Raw genomic sequence first — 21204 nt, 5'->3', positions numbered from 1 at the left:
AGGGGGGGGGAACAATTGTGGCATTTAGTTTTTGTCTTTTTCCCTACAATCTTTTAAGTTAATCATGTTAACTTTAAGTGTATCCAGGTGGATAATGTTGTCAAGCATAACCTCCTGACATGTAAAGTTTGAAGAAAAACTCTGAACTTAAGTTGAGTTAATACTGTGCAATGCAAACCATGACATTGGTTTTCTTTCAAGTTTTATTTCCATTATGATTTATCATTTTCTTCATTGAACTGGATAACTGGCACAAAAGTGCAAATCCCAGCATAATGAAAAACTCTCACATAAAATAAATACAGCACCTTTTCAGCATCACTAAAATATTCTCATATCCAGAAGTAATAAATACTGAATTTACCAAGATATTCAGCCTTCATTTACAAAACACAAAGACAACACACAATAGATTTTTGTGTCATATTGAACTTTTTTTGGAATTGTTTTCCTTGATCTTTTGTTCCACAAAGTCCAAACTTGCACGTACATACATCTACAGTTTCTACACACAGTACATTGAATTTTTTTTAATTGAACTCACATTTAGAGTAGAACTTTTATCATTTAATAAACAGGTCAGAGTCAAACTAAAGATAACACAAACATAAATTCCTTCAGTCCAAACTACAGTGAAGGATTCTTTGCAGATGGAGTTGTTTTCTGGCATGGGTCGGCCCTTTTTTAAGGATTTATTCAGAATGGAGCTGTGTGCTCCTAAGAGTTGAGACCGAAACCATGCCATAAAATGTCCTCCATCCTTTTATCAGACTGCCATCATTAAGGGAAGTCTTCAGGCTGGTGTTTGCTAACACATCCCATATTACTGCCGTCATTATAGATACAACTCAAACCAGTCACCCTTTTGATAGTTCATACACATTTCTTTTTATATATATATATATATATATATATATATATATATATATATATATATAAATAAAATATAGAATGCAAATTCTACACATAGTGACATTAAATAGTAAACTTTTACATTTTGGACAGGAGCTTCAATTTGACAGGGGGCTCTTTTGATGAGTTGATAAACCGTGGTCCTTTTGGATTTGACACAGACTTCCTATTTCTTCAGAATTGGGGAAAACCTCCACTGTATTGCTCACATTTATCTCTCTTGAAACAGACTTACATGAACAAATGAGTATTCGTCAATTTGACTTCATTTATGCACATTTTCAGCTCTATTCGCCTTAAGCGTATTGCCCTTTTCCTGCCGTATCTTCTACCTCTGTGACAAGATGAACTGCACGATTACAAGAATCCTCCTCATGATTTCAGGCATATATATATATATAGATATAAAAAAAGAGTTACCTGGGTCCAAGGTAAACAAGGAGCAGTCACCAATAACTTACTTTCAGAACACATACTCAAGTTTCACCAATTTTAACCCCACTTTGATTAAGAACAATCACTGCAAGCAACAAATCTATGTTATCATACAACAATGAAAACACTAGTTCTTGCTTTAGACAAAAACAGCTGGCAAACAGGACGTTCAAGAAGTCAGACAATACGATACAAACATGCGTCACGATTGGTTGAATACATAAGGATTAGAGGGTGAAGTTGTCGGTTTGAATTTCAGCTGTGATTCTTTTCTGTATGTTTTAATACAGAATATATCACGTTATCTCTGAGACTGGCTATCTTTGATGGGATTTTGTCTTAAAGACTTAATTGTATCAGCAAAAGAGCACCCGAGTCTATTATGAATAAACAGCAGATTAAATTCTACACTGCATATATTTGTTGTTTTTTCTTCTCTTAGTGTATGTAAATATATTTCCGTGGTCCCCAACTGAGCTGTAGATTCATCGCAGGGATGAAAACACCGCAACAGAAAAAAGTAGAAAAATATGTGAAAGACTCCGCTTACACACACACACACACACAGGTAGATTAATGACACATCCAAACAGTCTCTCCAACATGAACAAGACGTTCATGTTTTGTTTAATACGCACAAGACCGGTAAAGAGAGATTTGATCCCTTAGAATGCAAGCCAGATTGGACAGCATTAAAGGAATAGTTTTACATTTTGGTAAATGCTCTTTTTCTTAATAAGAGTTAAATTGATACTGCTTTAATGACTGTACACTAAATATAAATCTTAGCTTAGCATAAATACTGGAAACCGAAGGAAACAGCTAGCATGGCTGAATCCAAAGGTAACAAAATCCACTTACTTACACCTCTAAAGCTCACTAATTAACATAATATATCCCTTTTATTTAATCCATACAAAAACTAAAATGTAAAAATAAGTTGTGGCTTTATGGGGGGTTATGTGCCAGACTATTTCTTCAGACTTTGTTGCATTTGAATGGAGCCAGGCTAGCTTTTCCCCCATTTACAGTATTTATGATTAGTTAGGCTAAGATATTCACCTCCTGGCTTCAACTCCATACTTAACACACAGACATGGTGGTATCAATCTTGTCATCTGACTCTCTGCAATAAAATAAATAAGCGCACTTATCAAAATGGTGAATTATTCTTTTAAAGTCTCTCTCTCTCACTCACACACACACACACACACACACTACAATCCAGAAGACGTCTTTAGGTCTAACAACATACTCTACTAACAGCAGCACCCACATACTCACCCGCTGATTGTCAGCACATGTATTGATGTATACCTTTGGAGAAATTATACCTAAGTAGTGATATGTATAAATAATGGTACTCAGTTAGCTTTCCTTTAGAGCGACTGTGTCCAATTTGGACAAAAGTCACAATATTACGAAGGCATTTTTCTTGTGTACTTATCTCATACAGGAACACGAAAGAATGTAGTAAAAGAATAACAGGAACACAAGCCCTTAAAATGAAATTAGAGAAGGGATTTGTAATCTCTGTTTTCCCTTTGTGCTGCACTACCTGATCAATAGGACTCTTTTTTTTTTTTTTCACTGATTCTTCTTCTGTTGGTCCCATTTGATTTGTGCTTATGAGAATAATGAAGTCACGTCATGACTTTCAAGGGACATTAACACAATTTTAAGAAAGAATACTGCATTGTTTGTTTGAGGCCAAACAGGAAAATACAAAACAACCAAATGATAAAAAAAAATTATGTTGAGGTCAATTTAGTAGCTTTTTTTGCAGAGCTTTCATTCTCTATAAACACAAAGCAATCTGCTAAGAAACAGATGCTGTTGAAAGCTCTGCAGAAAGCTTTTTGTCAAACTTCACACTCAATCAAATGACTTGTGTTCACATTAAGGCTAATTAACACAGCTATGCATATCAGATGGAGCTGGAAATTATTTATTTTTAAATCAGAAATATCAGAAAACTATCCTGCATGTAGAATAATTTGTTGGAGTGGCGCTTAAAGATAATACCAGCTCTACTCGTGGCCTAAACATTTCACCACACCTGAGCTACTGCATGAGTTCTATTTGATATAAATTAATTGGGGACCGATGTTCCGTACATTCTACTGTTGGATCTGTAAGTTATGTCTGCACTGAATTGCATTAAATGGACGCTTTCTCTTGTCTCACGTAACAAAGACACACACATGCACACGCACACAACTAATTTAGGCAAATATTACACTATAGTATCTGCTCTGGATTTAGCACAAAATCCGTCCCTCAGACGTCCCTGTGTTGCAAACATGACACCGCCACAGCTGTATGGTTCAACAACAGGGAGGGAAAAACATTAGTTTAACACTAAACACTGAGGAGCTGGATCCCATTTACAACAGAGAATCCTGTGAAATGCATCTTCACCTGTCTGTGTTTTGAGGCTGTCAATAGAGGAGTAGACTGAATTTATGAAGGGACAAGGAAAATTACTTTCTTTGTTTCTGAATAAATCAAGCGTCACTGGAATGTTTTCATATTTTTTGGTAGAAACCGGTCTGGCTCGGCAGTGGTCGAAGGTTATGTGCATTTTTTTTGAGAAAATATATTTACCATGAAATTGTGAGATCTTTTCAAAGAACAACATCATCAAAGCACAAGCATCAGCCTGGATGGATGGATGTGAAGTGAACTGTACAAGCAGCAAATGAAAAAGCAGCACTGAAAGCCAGTCACTGAGGCCGCGGACAGAAGAGAAAGAAAAATACTGCAGTCATATTCAAAAACTGACAACATATATGGACTAAATCTTTTCATGTTCCCCTATAAATGGCTTTTTTTCTGTCTCGTCTCTTCATTTGACATCTCTGTCTTCTCAAATGTGTTTGATATTATCTATGGGCCAGTGAGAGAAAACTCCCAGGAATGATCATGTTATCCTTACTGCACACCAAAATTTGTACTGCATCACCCTGTGGAGTGGAGTGTGTAGTTGTGTTATCATGACACAGATATTTAATTCTACATCTGTGTGCTCTTCTCTTAATCGCTGTGGCTCTGTATAGACTTTGAATGATGCAATCCATATTTCAAAGGATTCTGGGCTTACAATGGGGATGGCAGTCAGCTCTGTTGGTGTGTGTGACGGGCAGCGCTGAAGCTCTCAGGGATGTTCGGGCTCATTAGTTGTCGAACACACACTCTGGTTGTGCTCTGCTGCCCACTGCTGGTCATTTTGTTTTACTGCAACACTAGGCCTCGTGTTTCAGGCAACTTGGTTGCAAGGAAACTACCTGCAGCGAGTGCGCCAGCGGCAAATAAGATGGGTACAGCCTTGGTGATTCCGACGAATGACTGGAAGATGCTGATGCCCAGGACGGCTGCCAGCTTACAGAGGGCATTCAGGAAGCCAAACGCTGTGGTCCTGAGGACAGGAAAAGTGGGAGAAACACAATCACAGTGAAGAAGTTTTAGCAACTGATACAAGATGAGTTTTTTTTTACTGATCTTTAATCCTATTTCAGTGTGCCAGATTACTGTATTCGGACATGCTTAGTTTTCTTCTACAACAACTTCTCTGAAGTAATTTGTAGAACACAAAAATATGAGGTGAATGTAAAAAACAAAAACGTGTGAGCACAAAATTCTATATTCACAATAGTTTTTTGTACTTCTGATGATACTGATAGTAGGCTAGTAGTAGTAGTTGTTGTTGTTTTTTATTGTGTCATGTATACAAGTGCCCAGCCCACATGGACTTATGAGACACCAAAAGATAATGTTGCAGTGGTGACAAAACATTTGTCCGACAAGAAATTAACTTCTAATACATAACACTGCATTGCAAACAAATGTTTTTTTGTTTTTTGCTCTAATCTTCCAAACATAAGGTTCCCTTATTAAAACACAATTAATAGTTATTTATTTTTAAAGGATATTTAACTTAAAAGTAAAGTCCTTAAATAATCAATAAAATATGAAATGGACTTCACCTTCGGTCTAAAGTAAATCATATTACAAGTATAATTGAACATTTGAAAGAGATCTTTGACTCGTTTTTTCTTCACATAGTATAGTTACTTTTTATAAGGCAATATAGTCGGACATAAGGTTTATACCAGACATTTAAAGACCATCACGTAAGTAAGTATCATGATTATTAGACCAAAATAAAGTTTACATGCCCAACTTAAAAAGGACTTTTTAGGAATAGTTAAAGGTTTGACCAAATACCCTTATTCGCTTTTATGCCGAGAGTTACAGTAAGATGAGAAGATCTATGCCACTTTCACGTCTGTCAGTCAAATGTGTAGCTGGAGCGAGTTACCTTAGCTTAACAGGAATACTGGAAACAAGGGGAAATAGCTAGCTTGGCTCTGTCCAAATGTAACAAAATCTGCCAACCAGCACCTCTAAAGCTCATGAATTAACACAAAAGCTTTAGCTCTATTTATAAAACAACAACAACAATGTCTGTATTTCCCAAAAAACTAAGTGAGGACAAAAAGGCAACGCTCCAGAGGTCGAAAACAACAAAAGAATCACCTCATGTATTGATCCTTTGGGTACATTTATTTGCAATCAATAGGTTCACAAAATCTGCTGAAGCATGTTGGCATGGAGCCATCATCAGAGCATGTACGGTATGACAGCAGTGAGCTTTTTTTTTTTTTTTAAAGGAGCAGTTTGTAGGATTAAGTGGCATCTAGCGGTGAGGTTACAGATTGCAACCAATTGAATACCCTTTAATCACCCATTTCTTTCCAAGTGTGTAGTAGAACCTATGGTGGTCTTGTAACATCAAAATGTGAAAGGCCCTCTCTAGAGCCAGTGTTTGGTTTGTCCATTCTGGGCTTCTGTAGAAAACATGGCAATGCAACATGGCGGACTCAGTGGAAGCAGACCTGCTCCCTATGTAGATATGAAGGGCTCATTCTAAACTAAAGAAAACACTACAGTTCTTCTTTTCAGATGATTTTACACTAATGAAAACATAGTTTTGAATATTTTATTCCATTTCTGCCAATATATCCCCCTCAATCCTACACACTGCTCCTTTAAGCAATAAATAATCATTAAAGTGAAATAACTTTTTACAGCTAATCCATATCAAGCAGAAATATGTGACTCAGAAGATTGACAGGAACAGTGTTTAGGCACGATACACCAACACCATCTGTCCACATCTGCTTGGGAAAATTATTGTCACAGTCAACAACCTGAAACAACAGCATCTAACGGGCAGCGCTGTCTTCATCTAAAAGTAATTTGATTCATTGTGTTATTACCAATCAACCGAAATAAATACACCTGTACACCTGCAGGAAACAAAAGAAAAAACCCACAAACAAAAGAAAAGAAGAAATGACATACTGAAAAATGAATACATAGAAATAAAAAATAAAAGAATATTGCCAGGAAAACTAAGAATAACTAATAGAGCCCTATGTTGCATTTCCACCTTATGACTCCCCACAAGTTCACAATTCAACAGAAAATAAACAATTTAAAAACCAAGCCATGAGTTAGTGCATCTCATGTTACCTTTTATCAGAGGGGTAGAGCTCCACTGTTATCACATCCAGGGCGTTCCACGAGGCAATGCTGATGCCACCAAACAGGCACAAGAGGGCGATCATCCCCGACTCACTGTTGCCGAACATCAGGAAGAAACAGCTGACACAAGATATGACACTGGATCCCGCTGACAAGAAAGAGAGAGGAATCAGAATGACATTAAGTCATATAGCCTTTATGTCCATTAGTGAATTATATGCATTGATTAGATTAACCTACCCAGCATCCTTAAACGCCCAATTTTGTCCATTAATAGAGCTGACACGATGTTGCCAGGCAACACCGCCAACGTGCCAAGGAAGTTGACAAAGTATATCATGTAGGCATTGTTGAAGTCATCGCTGAAGTCGAGCATGCAGCCCTCCTTGTTGTGGAGGAACGTGCTGTTGACCAATTTACAATTGACCATCCGGTATTTGAACAAATCTGATGAAAGAGAAAAAGGGAGGGACAGAGAGAGAGAGAGAGGTGTTATTAGTCTGAGATTTATGAATACCTGAAGAATTAATTGACATAAATAAAACTGTGCAATTACCACAAGGGATGGGTTTTTGAAATCACATTTCTGTCCCCCTAACGTTTACAGTTTCTTTTTCAAATGGAGGTTGTTCGGGCTGTATGCAGCCTGAGCGGAGGATTGGAGACACTCAGTAATGGAAAAACTCACTTTCACCTCCTCTGCATGTTTGCTGTGTTCAATTAAATAATGTAATCTACGTTTATATTTACAGTTTATCTTCTCCTAAAAGACGCTAGAAAGTAAATATCAACCAAAGATTAGGACAGTGCTCTTTATAGGAAATATTTTAGTACAGATATAACATAGCAGTCATCACTGCCACTTAACACGACTTTAGGTACATTTGCATAGAATTTAGACTTTTTATTTTATCTTTATACTTTCATTATTATGGAAAGCATGAAAAGCGTTTTATTTTTGGGAGAACATCTGACTTCATTGTTTTCTCCCTGAAACCAAAGCACACACATAAGTTATCAGTTTCCCAAAAACATGGAAGGAGAGGATTGAATGATCTCTCAGCAGAAGAAACCAGAACATTTGCACAGCTACCACACAACCAATCCTCTGTCAGCGGCTGTTTTTAATCAAGATTCCTTTCAGGCAGAGATTAAACATAAAAACAGCATCCATCACTATGAACCTTTCAAAAATAAATAACGGGTAAAAAATAGAAAAGGTCAGAAGAGGTTACAAGGCCTGTTACTTTATTCTCTGTTCATACTTTGTTGCCTGCAGCTGCACAAAAACTACATGGTTAGATTTTCTGATGACACTGCTTAAACTGCTTCCATACCAATAACAGTTTTATGAAAGGGAGTCAGGCATTAAAATGATCATAAAATCTTAGATGTCCAAATGACATAAACATAAAAGAATGTATCATTGGCTTTGGGGATGAGAAGATACTGCTGCTGTAAAAGCTGCTGAGGCGGTTACTGTGGAAGTGAAGATGTTGGGATTTAAGAAACAGCTTTCTCGGGAAGATTCTGACATGTTGATTGAAAGCACAAGCAGAAATCAAATCCATACAGCAAATGCCCTCTATGCACCAAACCCCCACCTCCTTTTTTGTCCATGTGTACAGTAATACACTAATATACAAATCATTGGTCTACTGTAAAATAAGTTGTAGGCTGTACTTGCTTAGTTAAAAGCTGACATTTAAGAACAAAAACATCTCAAGAGCAGCATCAAACATACAGAACAAAAGCACATTGAAGAGAAAAAATAAAGACAGAAAAATCAAGATGTCTAAGAAGAAGCTTCGGTTCTGATTATCAACTTCTAACAATCTGTTTTTTCTTAATTATGAAGCATGTTTGGCAGCTAATCGCATCATTCGCTGTCAATAAGTCTGGCCGGGATTTGTTTATGTTGCTACAGTAACAGTTCTGCTGCAGAGTAACCCAGGGTTACTAGCAACAGAATGTTTCCATGGTTGCAATCCTGCTGAACATCTGTGTTTTATATGTTCTCTATTTTTACTTCAGGCTGCAATTAAACAACCTAAAATTCATATTTAATCTCAAATGAGTTGTGTTTTTGCTGGGCAGCATGTGTAATAACAGTGTAGTGATTATTACATTATAACTTACAGTTGTAATTAAAACTTGAGCTGAAATGATTAGTTGATGTTTTTTTCTCTGTTTTATATCACTTTACAGCTGCAATATTTTAACACTAAAAATGTATCAAATGACTATACGTAATGTGAAAGGATTCACTCACAAATAATTATCACCGGGCTATGCTGTTCCCCTCAAGTCTTTTCTCAGTTTTAATTTATTGAGAGAGCAAGATATTTCCCTCAGGAGGTGGTGGAGACCAAAACAGAACTAAAAGGTAAGTGAATACACTAACATTTTCTGGGTGGCCAGAAATATGACTTCAAATAAATGTTAATATTGCTCTGTGTCTAATGCATGTGTAAATACATTGATGAATGCAGATTTGAATTGAATTTCTTTTTGGTTTTGGACATTTGTTGGATCAAAACAACAAGTTTTCAAAAACCTTCACCTTGAGCTCTAAGTGCTTTTCATAATCATGTTTCATTTTTTTTTTTAACATTTTAGACACTAAATGATGAAAAAATAAAACAATTGACCTTAATGCACTGATGCAATACTGAACACTGATGAATTACTGATCATATTTACCTGTGTTATAGAACAAACTTGCAATAAAGGTGCAGTTTCTGAATATGGTGTGTGTGGAGGTGATGTCCTCAAAGTAGCACTCCTCAAACACTGAGTCTTCAAACACCATGGACTTCATCTTCAAGTTGAGGAACCTAATAAACAGATCACAGGTTTTCAGCAAAACGTTGTGTTCTGTGGTTTTATTATTGTGCTTTATTGTTGATTTAATAGCGTTCAAATGTAAATCTAACTAATGACCAATCCACCTCTGTTTGACTAAAAACTGCAGTTCAAAAAACACTTACTTGTCATTAAAATAGTGTCCTTCAAGATGAACTTGGTTTTCCAGGGTGAAGTTAAAAGTGATATGCTCCACACGTTCCTTACTGAAGGTCTTTGTTCGTGATTCATATTCCTGCTTCTGGATGTACTTGATCATGTCTGGGAACCACACTGTCAGACCGTAATAGCTGCAAAGTTTCAGTAGAGTCAATACAGATGAAATAGGTATCAAAAGTTAACCTGAGTCACCACATAGCAAAGGATTTTATGAGTCTTTAGTTTACCTGAAAGACATGGTAAACCAAACAGCCATGAGCATGAAAGTCGTCCGTTTATATTCTGGGCTGAAGCAGGCAACAATGTTATTCCGAATCTGCAACATGTGAAAAAGAAAACACATTTCTGATAAGATTCTTCTCAGTTAATTTGTTGGATCCAATTATGTTATTTTGACACACATTGCATTATGGTTTTACTTTAATCTGATGGTGATATTTCTGCGCGGTAACATGCAACTTGAAGAGCTAGAATTAACTTTATAAATAGGAGGTAAAATTTGAATGCAACATGACAGCAGCCAGCCTGGTTTTCCCAAAATCTCTGCCTTTCTAAGTCCTGCATGCTTGGCATCTACACAAAACTACATTGTTACATTAAAAGTAGAGACTTTTCTGTAGGCATTAAGAAGGTGGTGATGCAGTAGCAGATTCAGATTCAGAAGAAAATGGAGGGTGCAGGCGTGGAGCACAGCGTAGGCTGAATGCAAATTAAAATTAGGCGCAAAGCTGGTCAAGTTTATGCCTGGAACAATGTTGCTGCAACATTGTGCAACACAATCAAACACACAAGAAAGCCAAATACAAATGTGTTAATTATGTAGTCACAGATGCAAACAAAGTATCACCAAATTTAATTTTAGGAGAAAGTCTGCATGTGGATATGGCTGAAAAAACTTCTAATAATTTGTTGATTTTCTGGTTTAATTCACTTATGTAGTCAAACGCAGGTCAAGAAGGTAAAGAGGTACTTGCATCCTCTTTGCTATTCTCGGCTGCTATCCACGCCTCCATCCACACTGATGCTAGCTCCACTGAGGCCTTTTACTTACAGCCACAAGCTGTAAAACGCCTCAGCCTCATACTATGGTACAATTACTGTAAGACTTTGTTTTTAAAGAGCAGTGATTTCAGACATGATCTCAGGGGTGTTTTATTACATGCTTTTAAAACTTGGTTACAGTTTTGGTTCAGAACTGCCATATCAAATCTCCTTCACTCACCTGTTGGGAGAGGCTCATAATCTTTAGCCTGTAGCGTTTCAGGACTGGAGTATCGGTGCCAGTGTCCACCAACTCATCCATCTGTTTCACCGTCTTAATCGTGGTGACCTTGGATGAAAGAGACGCAAGTCCTTCAGCCAGATGTCATTAAAATGAATTTGGATGGTAACATTTTCTAACGACTAAAAGTGGCATTCCTGAAACTCTTCCTCCTGCTGCTTTGAGTTCTCCATAGAGGAATGTCAGGCAGATAAGACAGTGAGAGGAAAAGGATTAGGCAAACAGAAAGCATAACAATGTCAAATAAAAATGTTTCTTTTTATGAGTTGTTATTGTTGTTTACTTTAATTGTTTTAATGCTGACACTAAAATGTAGACAGCAAATGTGGAAGCAGATGTTTTGACCTTATCCATAAGAATTTTAATGATTTCAGAGTAAAAGCAGAACAATGAATATGCACCCGACTGTTTAGATTTTTATAAGTGAAAATCTACTTCGTCCTGTTTTCATTGCAACAAATAGCAGTTCATTTCTTGTTAATGTACCTACACGTAAGTTGGAGAAGTCATACACCTGTGATCCCAGGGGAAAATTGTTCAAGCTGTGTCGACTAGAGACAAAGTTTTAATAACTGTGCAGCTTACACACAAAAAAGGCCAGTGACCTTTGTTGCATGTCATTCCCAATCTCTCTCTCTCTCTCCCCACCTTACCTGTCATCTCTCTGCTGTCGGCTATTTAATGAAGGCATAAAGCTGATATACAGTATAACAATATTTTCTTACGATAGATACTTACAGAAAACACCTTCTCTGGGTGTCCCTTTGCTCGCATGTTAGTGTCGTGAACTTGCTTCAGAATCATCCAGCCTTCGTCATGTTTGCCATTCTGTTTGAAAGAAAAGTAAACCTCATACTCTGTATAGCCTTTCTGTTTTTGTATGCATTCATCTCCATTCATTTAAACATTCAGAAGAAGAAATTATCTTCATTCAAGATACTTCACGTGTAATAATTCATACATGGGTAAAACCAGCCATTACTGTGAGAATATCTGTCAACAAGCACATCTGCTAACCTCTAAGTAGAAGCGTGGGCTCTCTGGCATGGCACTGAGGGAAGCGATGGCTGCCACAGAAGGAAATGCGCACACTAACACAAACACACGCCAGCTATGGAACTGATACGCCGAGCCCATCTGGAAACTCCATCCTAATAGACAAAAAAAAAAAAACACAGAAATGAGCTCACACCTTACACTTTTTACAACAGATACAGTCAGACAATCAATTTTTATTAAGCTTAGGCAGGAATCTATTTAGTTTGATGTGACACTGTATCAACTATGTTCTTTTTTTTCGTTAAGTCAGATGTCAACCGCTGTGCAGTGTCTCTGGGATGATGCTTTCTAGCAGACAAGCTTAAAGGACAATTCCAGCGCAAAATGAACCTAGGGGTTAATAACATATGTGTACCGAGTTGACCGTTCTCTGGGATATGTTTTTATGCTAATCGAATGTGTCTCTAGCTTGAAACAAGCTAGCGTTGAAGTGTGGTGCTATTTTGAGCCTTGTTAGTAGTGTAGAAATAGTGATTTACCCTCTGACCCGAAGGCTAGCGTTAACAGCTAATCAGCGGTTTGCGGTATCTTGTTTCAAGCTAGAGACACATTTGATTAGCATGAAAACATATCCCAGAGAACGGTCGACTCTGTACACATATGTTATTAACCCCTAGGTTCATTTTGCGCCGGAATTGTCCTTTAAACCTGTATGATTTTATTAGCCGAAACTGAGGCTCAAAATTGTGTTTAACTTTGCTGCATCTATATGTAAGAGTTAGATGAGTAGGTAGGTTGATACCACTCTCATCTTTGTCTGTTAAATATAAAGCTGCAATCAACAGCCGGATATCTTAGCTTAGCATAAAGACTTGAAACAGCTAGCCTGGCTCTGTACAAAAGTAACAAAATCTGGCTACCAGCGCCTCTAAAGCTCATTAATTCACATGTTATATCTTGTTTGTTTAATAAGAACAAAAAACTAAGTGTAAAAACAACAATTCACCATTTTACAGGAGGTTATACACCAGACTATTTCTTGGCTGAAGTGCTAAGAGCCAACAAATAAACAAATAAAATACAATGTGTTATTTAGTTACCTTCACCTTTATCTGGTAGGTAGACAGCTGTTTCCCCCTTTTTCTAGTCTTTGTGCTAATCTAAATTAACTGGCTATAGCATACTAATGGACAGATATGAGAGTAGTATCGATCTTCTCATGTAACTCTCGGCAAGAAGCAAATAAGTGTATTCCCCAAAATGTTGAACTATTGCTATTAACTTTTGCTGTAAATCAAAGGAGGACGATCCGCTAGCTTGAATAGTAGCAAAGGTAGCTAACCATAATCTCATAAATTCAGGGATATGGTCAGGAATATGGATATGGTGACTGTACTCACCATAATGTGGGATTATAGCCCAGGCCATGGCAGATGCGTATATTCCCCCAATCATCCAGAACATGCAGAGCCAACTGAGGTGCTCACCGCGCTTCTCTTGGGACAGAAATTCAGAATAATAGGAAAACACGATGGGAATCGAGCCACCAATCCTGCAAAGATCAGAAAACCAACTGAGTAACTGTCCCTGTGTTTAAGAGTTCAAGCACACAGAGTTTAGGTAGACGGATTATTTGCTTGCATGAGTCCATCACATTGGTGCAAAACTAACAAAAGATCTGTGGAAACGTGATTGATTTGACTGCAAATGGGAATGATTACAGCATCTCAATTTGCCACTTCACTAAACCAGGGAAACTGCTGTTTTTAATGATGTAAAGACTTTACTGCTGGTGCAATTAATATATGTAATTGTGTTTAAATTGTTATGTAATGTTGTTAATTTTATTATGTTAATGTTAAAGTTGATTTTTGAGTTTAACTTTTTGACCCTGCTGGATTGTACTGGATTGTCATTCCCTGTAAACTAAAACATATCCAACCTTAAAGTGAGGCAAATGACAAATCAGATCAGAATAAGTGGCCCAGATTTAAATATATATATATATATATATATATATATATATATATATATTGTGTGTGTGTGTATATAGTTTATTTCTTAAAGTACTGCTTTCTGAGCTCTTTTCCGACCGCTGCATGGGTTAACTCTCTTCCATCATTCACGCAGTATTGCACACGCTCACTTTATTGTCTCTTATGCTCCAATGCATAGTGGCACATAATCTTACCTGCACTGCTGTCATATTTCTTTAATATGTGTTGAATGCTTTTTGCACTATTCCATTAGCACAAACTGAATACAGATTCTGTACTACACATTTTTTGTAGACTCTTTGTTGTATTTTGTATGTTTATATTTTGCGTATTTAACGCGTAACTCTATGTTGTCTCGCACATTTTGTGCCCTGTTTGGCCAGGTCGTCATTGCATCAGCTTACCTGGTAAAATAAAAGTTAAATGAAAAATTCCATTTACCCAACACCTGAGAGAAGTCGGCAAAACAGAAAGGTGCTGTAGCCCTGGACGAAGGAGGAGAAGAAGGAGAAGACACTATTGATGGAGAGAGAGATGAGAAGAGACTGCCGACGGCCTATCCGGTCAGCCAGAGCCCCCCAGAGGAAAGCCCCAACCATCATCCCAAAATATACAATCAGACCTGTGGAGAGAGCAAAGAGAATGAAACTATTACAGCAACAAATGTAAGTCTGTCCTGTCTCTTCATTTCTGCTACACTTCTACTATAAGATCATGTTATGGGGAGCTGACAGCTGGCCTCTCAAGACAGGCAGACAACTGTTCAAATTTTTTTTTTCAAAAGATCAGGCATTATTCTTTATTTTTCTTATTGTCAACAAATTCCATGAAAAGACCAAAACCAATGATGAGTTAGTTCGTCTCTCAGCTCCAAATTTTGTTGTCTACTGAAGACCTAAACCTTTAAAAACAGCTCCCAAATATATAGTTTCTTTTTTGTACGGCTATGTAAATTTCTTAAACAGCTGGGCACTGTAGTTTTTAGCAAACGTTACTCTAACAGGAGTAAATAGTGTATTCGTTGGGTACTATTTTCAGCTGCGAATTATTACACATTTGGCAGCAGGACTGTGTACGTAGGATTGAGTCAAAGAGTTGTCATGTTCATGATAGTAAAAATGTGGATTCACAGCCAATTCTTGTTAGTAGATTGGTTTTGGAGATTTGTGGACAATAAGAAAAATGTAGACTAATAGACAACCTTATCATATAAGCAAATTGAAATGCATTTTGACATAGCCAAACCACAACCTGTTCAACAGAAGGAGGAGACGCTGTAAAAGAGTCTTACCTAGCATGCTTTTGTTAGGTTCAGACAGGCACATATCCTTCTCAGCGCTGGGCAGGACAAACCCGACCACGAAGATCTCCACACCGTCTGCCATGAGAGCCAGCCCCAGCACAAAGTACAGGCTCCACTGGAACTTCCCGTGACCACATTCTTGTAAAATGGTCTCGTACTGTTGAGCCAGCTCTTCCTGGTCTTTCCTCCTCTCGGCCTCGGACACTCCGATATCTCTGAACTGCTGAGCGCCGGCCGTCACTGAGCCCGGACCTCCAGCCAGGCTGCCCTTGCCTGATTCAGCCCGGGGAATTCCTTGGTACTCACCCTCGTAGATCTCATCATCCTCATCATGACCCTCTGTGGAGTCACTGTGTCCGCCCTCATCGTCATTGGCCGCCTGGCTGTCTCCACGGTAATAGCCTCCATCCTGGCTTCCCTGAGTGGGGTAGTCATCATCATCATCCTCTTCAAACCGGTTGTAGGAGCGCTTGCTGTACTGATCACTCACGCGATCCACTGAACGGCCGACCTTCTTAGATGCTTGCCGCTTGACTTCTTTGGCAATGTCTTTGGCGCCTTTTATGAAGGCAGTCCGGTTTTGGTAGCCGTCCTCCATTTTAAAGAGGTTCAGAAGATGCAAAAGTGGTCAAAGATTTAGAGGAGAAGCCACCTGAAGCTTCAGTGTGTTCAGGATACACCTCACAGACTTAAAGAGCTATCAGTCACTTGACTGACAACAGGCTCTTCTTAGGTCTGGGGAGAAAATAAAAATATAAATGAACCAATCTTATATAATTTTCATTCAGGCATGTAGTGGTATGTTTCATGGAAAGGCGCTTTGTTATCAAGAGAGACATTTGATAGGAGCTGTAAAAGCATCGGTGCGCATTTCTGGTGACTCATTACAATAAATGGGCCTACTGGAAACAGGGGCCCAAAGGGTCAGGGGGCTGTTGCAATGTAGTGACATTTCTTGCAAAGGTCAATCAAATGAGTACACAGATAAAGTGACTACAAAGAGATGCTAAATGACTACAATGTGTCTACAAAGAGACTTAAAACATCCAGAGACACAAAATGACTGCAACAAGATGCAGAATGACCACAAAGAGAAAACTGCAGGAAATGAAAACTACTACAAAATGACTACAAAGAGGTGCCAAGTGACTACAAGAAACACAGACGACTATAATGCGACTTTAACGATTAAAGAGACTCAAACGACTACAAAGGGTCATAAAACAACTACAAAGAGACATAAAAGGACAACAAGGAGATGTAAAACTACTATAAAGTAAATACAAAAAAATGTCTTGTTTGTAGGCGTTTAGTGTCTTTTGGTAGACTGGGTAAACCCAGCCCCATCTGCCGGCGATTTGATTTTGCCCTGCAGCTCAGGCTGGAAACCTGTACGTTTATCTATCCTGCTTCCGTTACAAATCCGCGGGGACCAATCACAAACTGGCTTATCCACCTAGAGAAGCGACGGCAAGCAGCTTTTTGTTTACATTCAACATGGCGGCCACCAAAGCGCAGCAACCTGCTGATGCCGCTGTCGCTGCTGTTTTCAAAGATTTCAAAGGTAAGTTTTCTATGAAAACAGAACACAAACTTGCCCTGGAACAATTCCTACAAAAGAAGGATGTGTTTGCTTTACTACAGACCGGCTTTGGTAAAAGCCTAATTTACCAGCTAAAGTACGTCACCCGGATCGTTGGTCTGATTGGTTGAAGGACTATCCAACTGCGTACAGAGTCATTGGAACTATGCCCGTTGAGCACGCCTCTTGTGCAGTAGAAAATACAGAGCAGATTCCCCAGACCAAGCTCAATCTTAAAAGATTGAGCTTGGTCTGGTGATAGCCAGACTAGTAGGAGGGGGGAGGTTCATGCCTATTACTTTTCAGAGACATTTCTTTCTTTGAACTGATCATTCTTTTTTTTCATTCAGCTAACCAAACCACCTAACCAGCCTATAGTGATGTGTTTTAAGACTACACCCGTTGCATTTCCATTATCTGCCCAGCATGTGTTTACTGCTGAGTCACAGATGGGCCTGAGCAGTAATTGCAGGGCGAGACATCAAGCCTTAAATGGCAAGAGTGGTTTTTAATGGTTGTTTCTTGGTGCAGAAGTTCATTGTGAAGAGCTAAAGTACGTGACAAAGACTCAAATAAAATGGGACTGACATAATGCACCAAAGGATCCGTGAAGGCCTTACCGATCACTGCTTATTGTGACATCCCACGACACATACTAACACCTGACCTCTACATTATTTTTTTTTAAAGACTGCTCACAAAATCCTGCACTAAAATGAGTTTTTGAAAAGTTTAAACGATAAAAAAAATGCATTAACAATATTGAAGAAAACCAATAAAGTATACTTCATGGATTAATCAAATGAAGCCATAAAGGATCATTAATTCAAAAACTTAGAGGAGCTGTGCGCCAAAACAAATGAGGCTTGAAATTGAGAAACATAAGCTGTAAAACTGATGTCCATTTAAACTGTCTGCTGCAGTATCACATCCTCTTTTGAAATAAGAACATTTATAAAGGCACTGACTTGTGTAGTTCACCCAGTAAATACCCACATCCATATGCTGTTGTATGTAAGACGCTGTGTGCCACAGGTTGCCTTGCAATAAAACAACATGTCACTTTGATTTTGCGCTGCAGTGAGACAACAGACACAGAATGAGAGACATCACTGCGACGCACACGTTGACCCGTTTCAAAATCAAGTTCTGACAGGTAACAATGGTCTGACGTTTTAAATGTCTGCCAGGTATACAGCATATACAGGGCCAGAGACAGGGTTGACTAAATACTGAGGTCAGGCCATAAAAAGAAACCTGTGAAATTCTGTGAAAGTCTGGTATTAAATTTTTAGTTTCAATTTTCTTTAAATTGTATCTCCCCATGTGATGGTCTAATTGCTACTTCAAAGCCGTCTCCACACTCCCACGGCAAAATTATAATGGTGAAATAATAAATCCCATCATATATTTATTTTAATATTTGTGGACTAAAAACAGTCAAACATACAGTAAATACGATTAAGCTAAAAATGTTAGAATCGTCCATTAAAAACACACTATGTGCAATTACAAAATGAATGACAAAACTGCTCTTTAGGCTCTTTATAAAATAATAAATAAAAGTATATGAAATCCATGTCCAGCTACAGCCCTGAGTTATGCAGACTAGACGGCCAAAATCTATGCTAGCTGCTGTAAAAGGGGTACATTATAAAATGAGGTATGTTCAAAAAGACTATTTAACAGGTTGTTGTATAATGGTTTCATAATCAGCCTATACGCAAAATTAAAAGGATGTACGTGTTTATTTGCATAAAAAGCAGGGAAGTGAGATCCGATCACAAGTGGTCACTCAGGATGCATTTGGAGACACATTCTGCAGCCAGAACACACGTATAGGTTGTTCTGACCTGGTTTAAACGTCTGTCCTGAGTGATCGGTACTTAGAGCTGTCCACTTGGGATCAGGTCACTCAGGATGGATGTTAAAACCAGGTCACAACAGGCCCATAGTTATCTAAGATATATACAGTATACATGTACCAGCATCTGTATCCTGGTCAATGCACAATACACGTTTGGTTTGTTTTTGTTCAATTTAATTCAAACGTCATCTCCAGTCACACTGCCAGCATGATGAGCAGATTTATTGGCACAGATCAAAGGAACCCCACAGGCCTGGTCAGCCAGGCTAAACTATAGACACTAACCTAATAATGCCTTGAACTCAAGCACTTACAGGCCTGTAATCACTGCTCCTTGCAAGCATGAGAACGAAGTCAGAGGGCTAATAAGCCTTTCTCACGGCAGAAATTTTGACTTGTCATGGTAGGAAAAGCACAGGTGTCACTATTGATATTAACGATAAATGTATTATGTACACCTGTGTTCTTCCTACTGTTACAAGTCTAAATCTCTGCTGTGAAAAAGGCCGCCCTCTGACTTCGATGGATATATGGATGGATGGATGGATGGATGGATGGATGGATGGATGGATGGATAGATAGATAGATAGATAGATAGATAGATAGATAGATAGATAGATAGATAGATAGATAGATAGATAGATAGATAGATAGTTTTTACAAAACACAACCTATTTGCAACAGGTAACCTATGCACTTTAATCATTTAATTCCCATTTTCACAAAGATACTAAAGTGTAAAGGCGAGCACGAGACAGACTCAAACAAAGGCTTTAAACGCACTTTTCTCATTTCGTCCCTGTTGTCAAGTTGACAGCATCTCGACAGCGCCTTGCAGCCTGTAACACACAGCTCTGTCAGTAATAAAGAGCAGGATGAGGATGAGGACGATGGATGTTTTTGCTCTCTGGTTTGAGCAACCCTTTTATAACCTTCTATATTTTCTCCCCCATTAAAAAAAATAATCATCAGCAGTAGTTTAGCACTTCCTTTGGCCAAGCAAGGCAGATAGCCATCACATTACAAGCACGCAAGCTTTTTAAAGTAGCTACTGAAGGATTTCTATCAGAATGTGAAGTGTCGTGATGAATAATCTGGACATCTGAAGATAACGTCGCAACACAAATCGTTCTCCTAGTATGCCCTGACAGGCCTATTTATAAATGGGTTATAATAATTGTGCTGTCTTAAATGGTTATTTTTCAGCATCAATTGCCTGAAAGGGGCAGCAAGAATGTGAATTCCGGAATCTGCTTTAATATGGGCAATATAAACCTCCACTACAGTTGTAGCTAATCATTGATGTTAAGAAGAAGAAAAAAGGCCTTGTCGTTAACAGGCCAATTTACACAGCCCAGAAATAATGCCGGATTAAAATATAAATCTGTCACAAATAGCAGCGTGCATCCTGACGTCTGTGCTCATTTACAGGAATCACACTGCCAGCAGCTTGTCACGACTTGGATTAGATTATAGGCCAGCGACTCGATTCACAAAATCGATCTTAATTGCTGTGTAAAGCAAACGGTTGGAGAACACGCCCATCGTCTCTTCCTCACGATGTCTTAATGCAAAAATATATATACATATAAGAAAATATAAGACGACATCAGCCGCTATACAGTTAATTATTATTCTCGTTACATTCAAACTCACCTTTATCCCTGCGATGTGATCCCTCTTCAGCCCGGAGATGGTGGTGATGAGGATGAGGAGGAGTAGGATAATGCCTACGAGTCTTCGCTGTAAACCGAGTGATGATGCTGTGCGGTTAGGAGGAGAGAAGCCCACGCCATCCACACACACTCAGTGATGTGCAGGGGTCCCCTCCCCCAATGCAAACCCTCACGAGCGCACGAACACATTAACGCCTTCATATCTGGAGGGGTTTGGCGTATATCTGCACACAATCTGCCCACCACTTTCCTCCACAATTGCCCCTTAAAGCTCGTGCAATTTACGCTTTTTTCAAATCTAATATTTTGTGCAAAACATGCTAGGAAACACTGAATCCATATTAAATACACACTACACTCTCGCACACATGCATCTGCGATATTTATCTACATAGATACATACATCTCTCTCTCTCTATAGATATTGTCTTTATACATGAATATCACATTGTGTGCACAGACACCACACACGTGCAAGCACACCTGACTCTTGTTGCCATGCCAACCCCTTGCCATGTTCTTGATCCCTTCTACTGAGCATCAAGACCTGCTATGAAGAAACGTGAGCTTTCCAGAC

At 38.5% G+C, this 21204-nt stretch overlaps 1 protein-coding gene across 1 annotated transcript; it reads right to left on the bottom strand.

Annotated features, from left to right (window-relative positions):
* Positions 1–1626: 1626 nt before the first annotated feature.
* Positions 1627–20962, bottom strand: LOC120571733 (synaptic vesicle glycoprotein 2A-like). Its single transcript, XM_039820807.1, has 13 exons — positions 20608–20962; positions 15491–16237; positions 14641–14821; positions 13603–13754; positions 12221–12354; positions 11942–12031; positions 11144–11251; positions 10149–10237; positions 9888–10052; positions 9601–9734; positions 7138–7344; positions 6886–7045; positions 1627–4765 (listed from the first exon to the last, which is right to left on the bottom strand). The coding sequence occupies exons 2-13, from the start codon at positions 16098–16100 to the stop codon at positions 4582–4584; spliced, it is 2214 nt and encodes a 737-aa protein (XP_039676741.1). The 5' UTR covers positions 16101–16237; positions 20608–20962; the 3' UTR covers positions 1627–4581.
* Positions 20963–21204: the final 242 nt, after the last annotated feature.

The sequence above is a fragment of the Perca fluviatilis genome, chromosome 13 (assembly GCF_010015445.1).
Source record: "Perca fluviatilis chromosome 13, GENO_Pfluv_1.0, whole genome shotgun sequence".
NCBI classification, from domain to species: domain Eukaryota; kingdom Metazoa; phylum Chordata; class Actinopteri; order Perciformes; family Percidae; genus Perca; species Perca fluviatilis.
This window is presented reverse-complemented; position numbering and strand designations above follow the sequence as displayed.

What these genes read in the sequence shown, in the direction of transcription:
- LOC120571733 (XM_039820807.1), bottom strand. Translation starts at nt 16,100, where the DNA reads ATGGAGGACGGCTACCAAAACCGGACTGCCTTCATAAAAGGCGCCAAA. An exon ending in ACCTAACAAAAGCATGCTAG is followed by an intron (nt 14,822 to 15,490) that starts GTAAGACTCTTT and finishes CTCTCTCCACAG; the next exon opens with GTCTGATTGTATATTTTGGG. An exon ending in GCCCACGCTTCTACTTAGAG is followed by an intron (nt 12,032 to 12,220) that starts GTTAGCAGATGT and finishes TCTTTCAAACAG; the next exon opens with AATGGCAAACATGACGAAGG.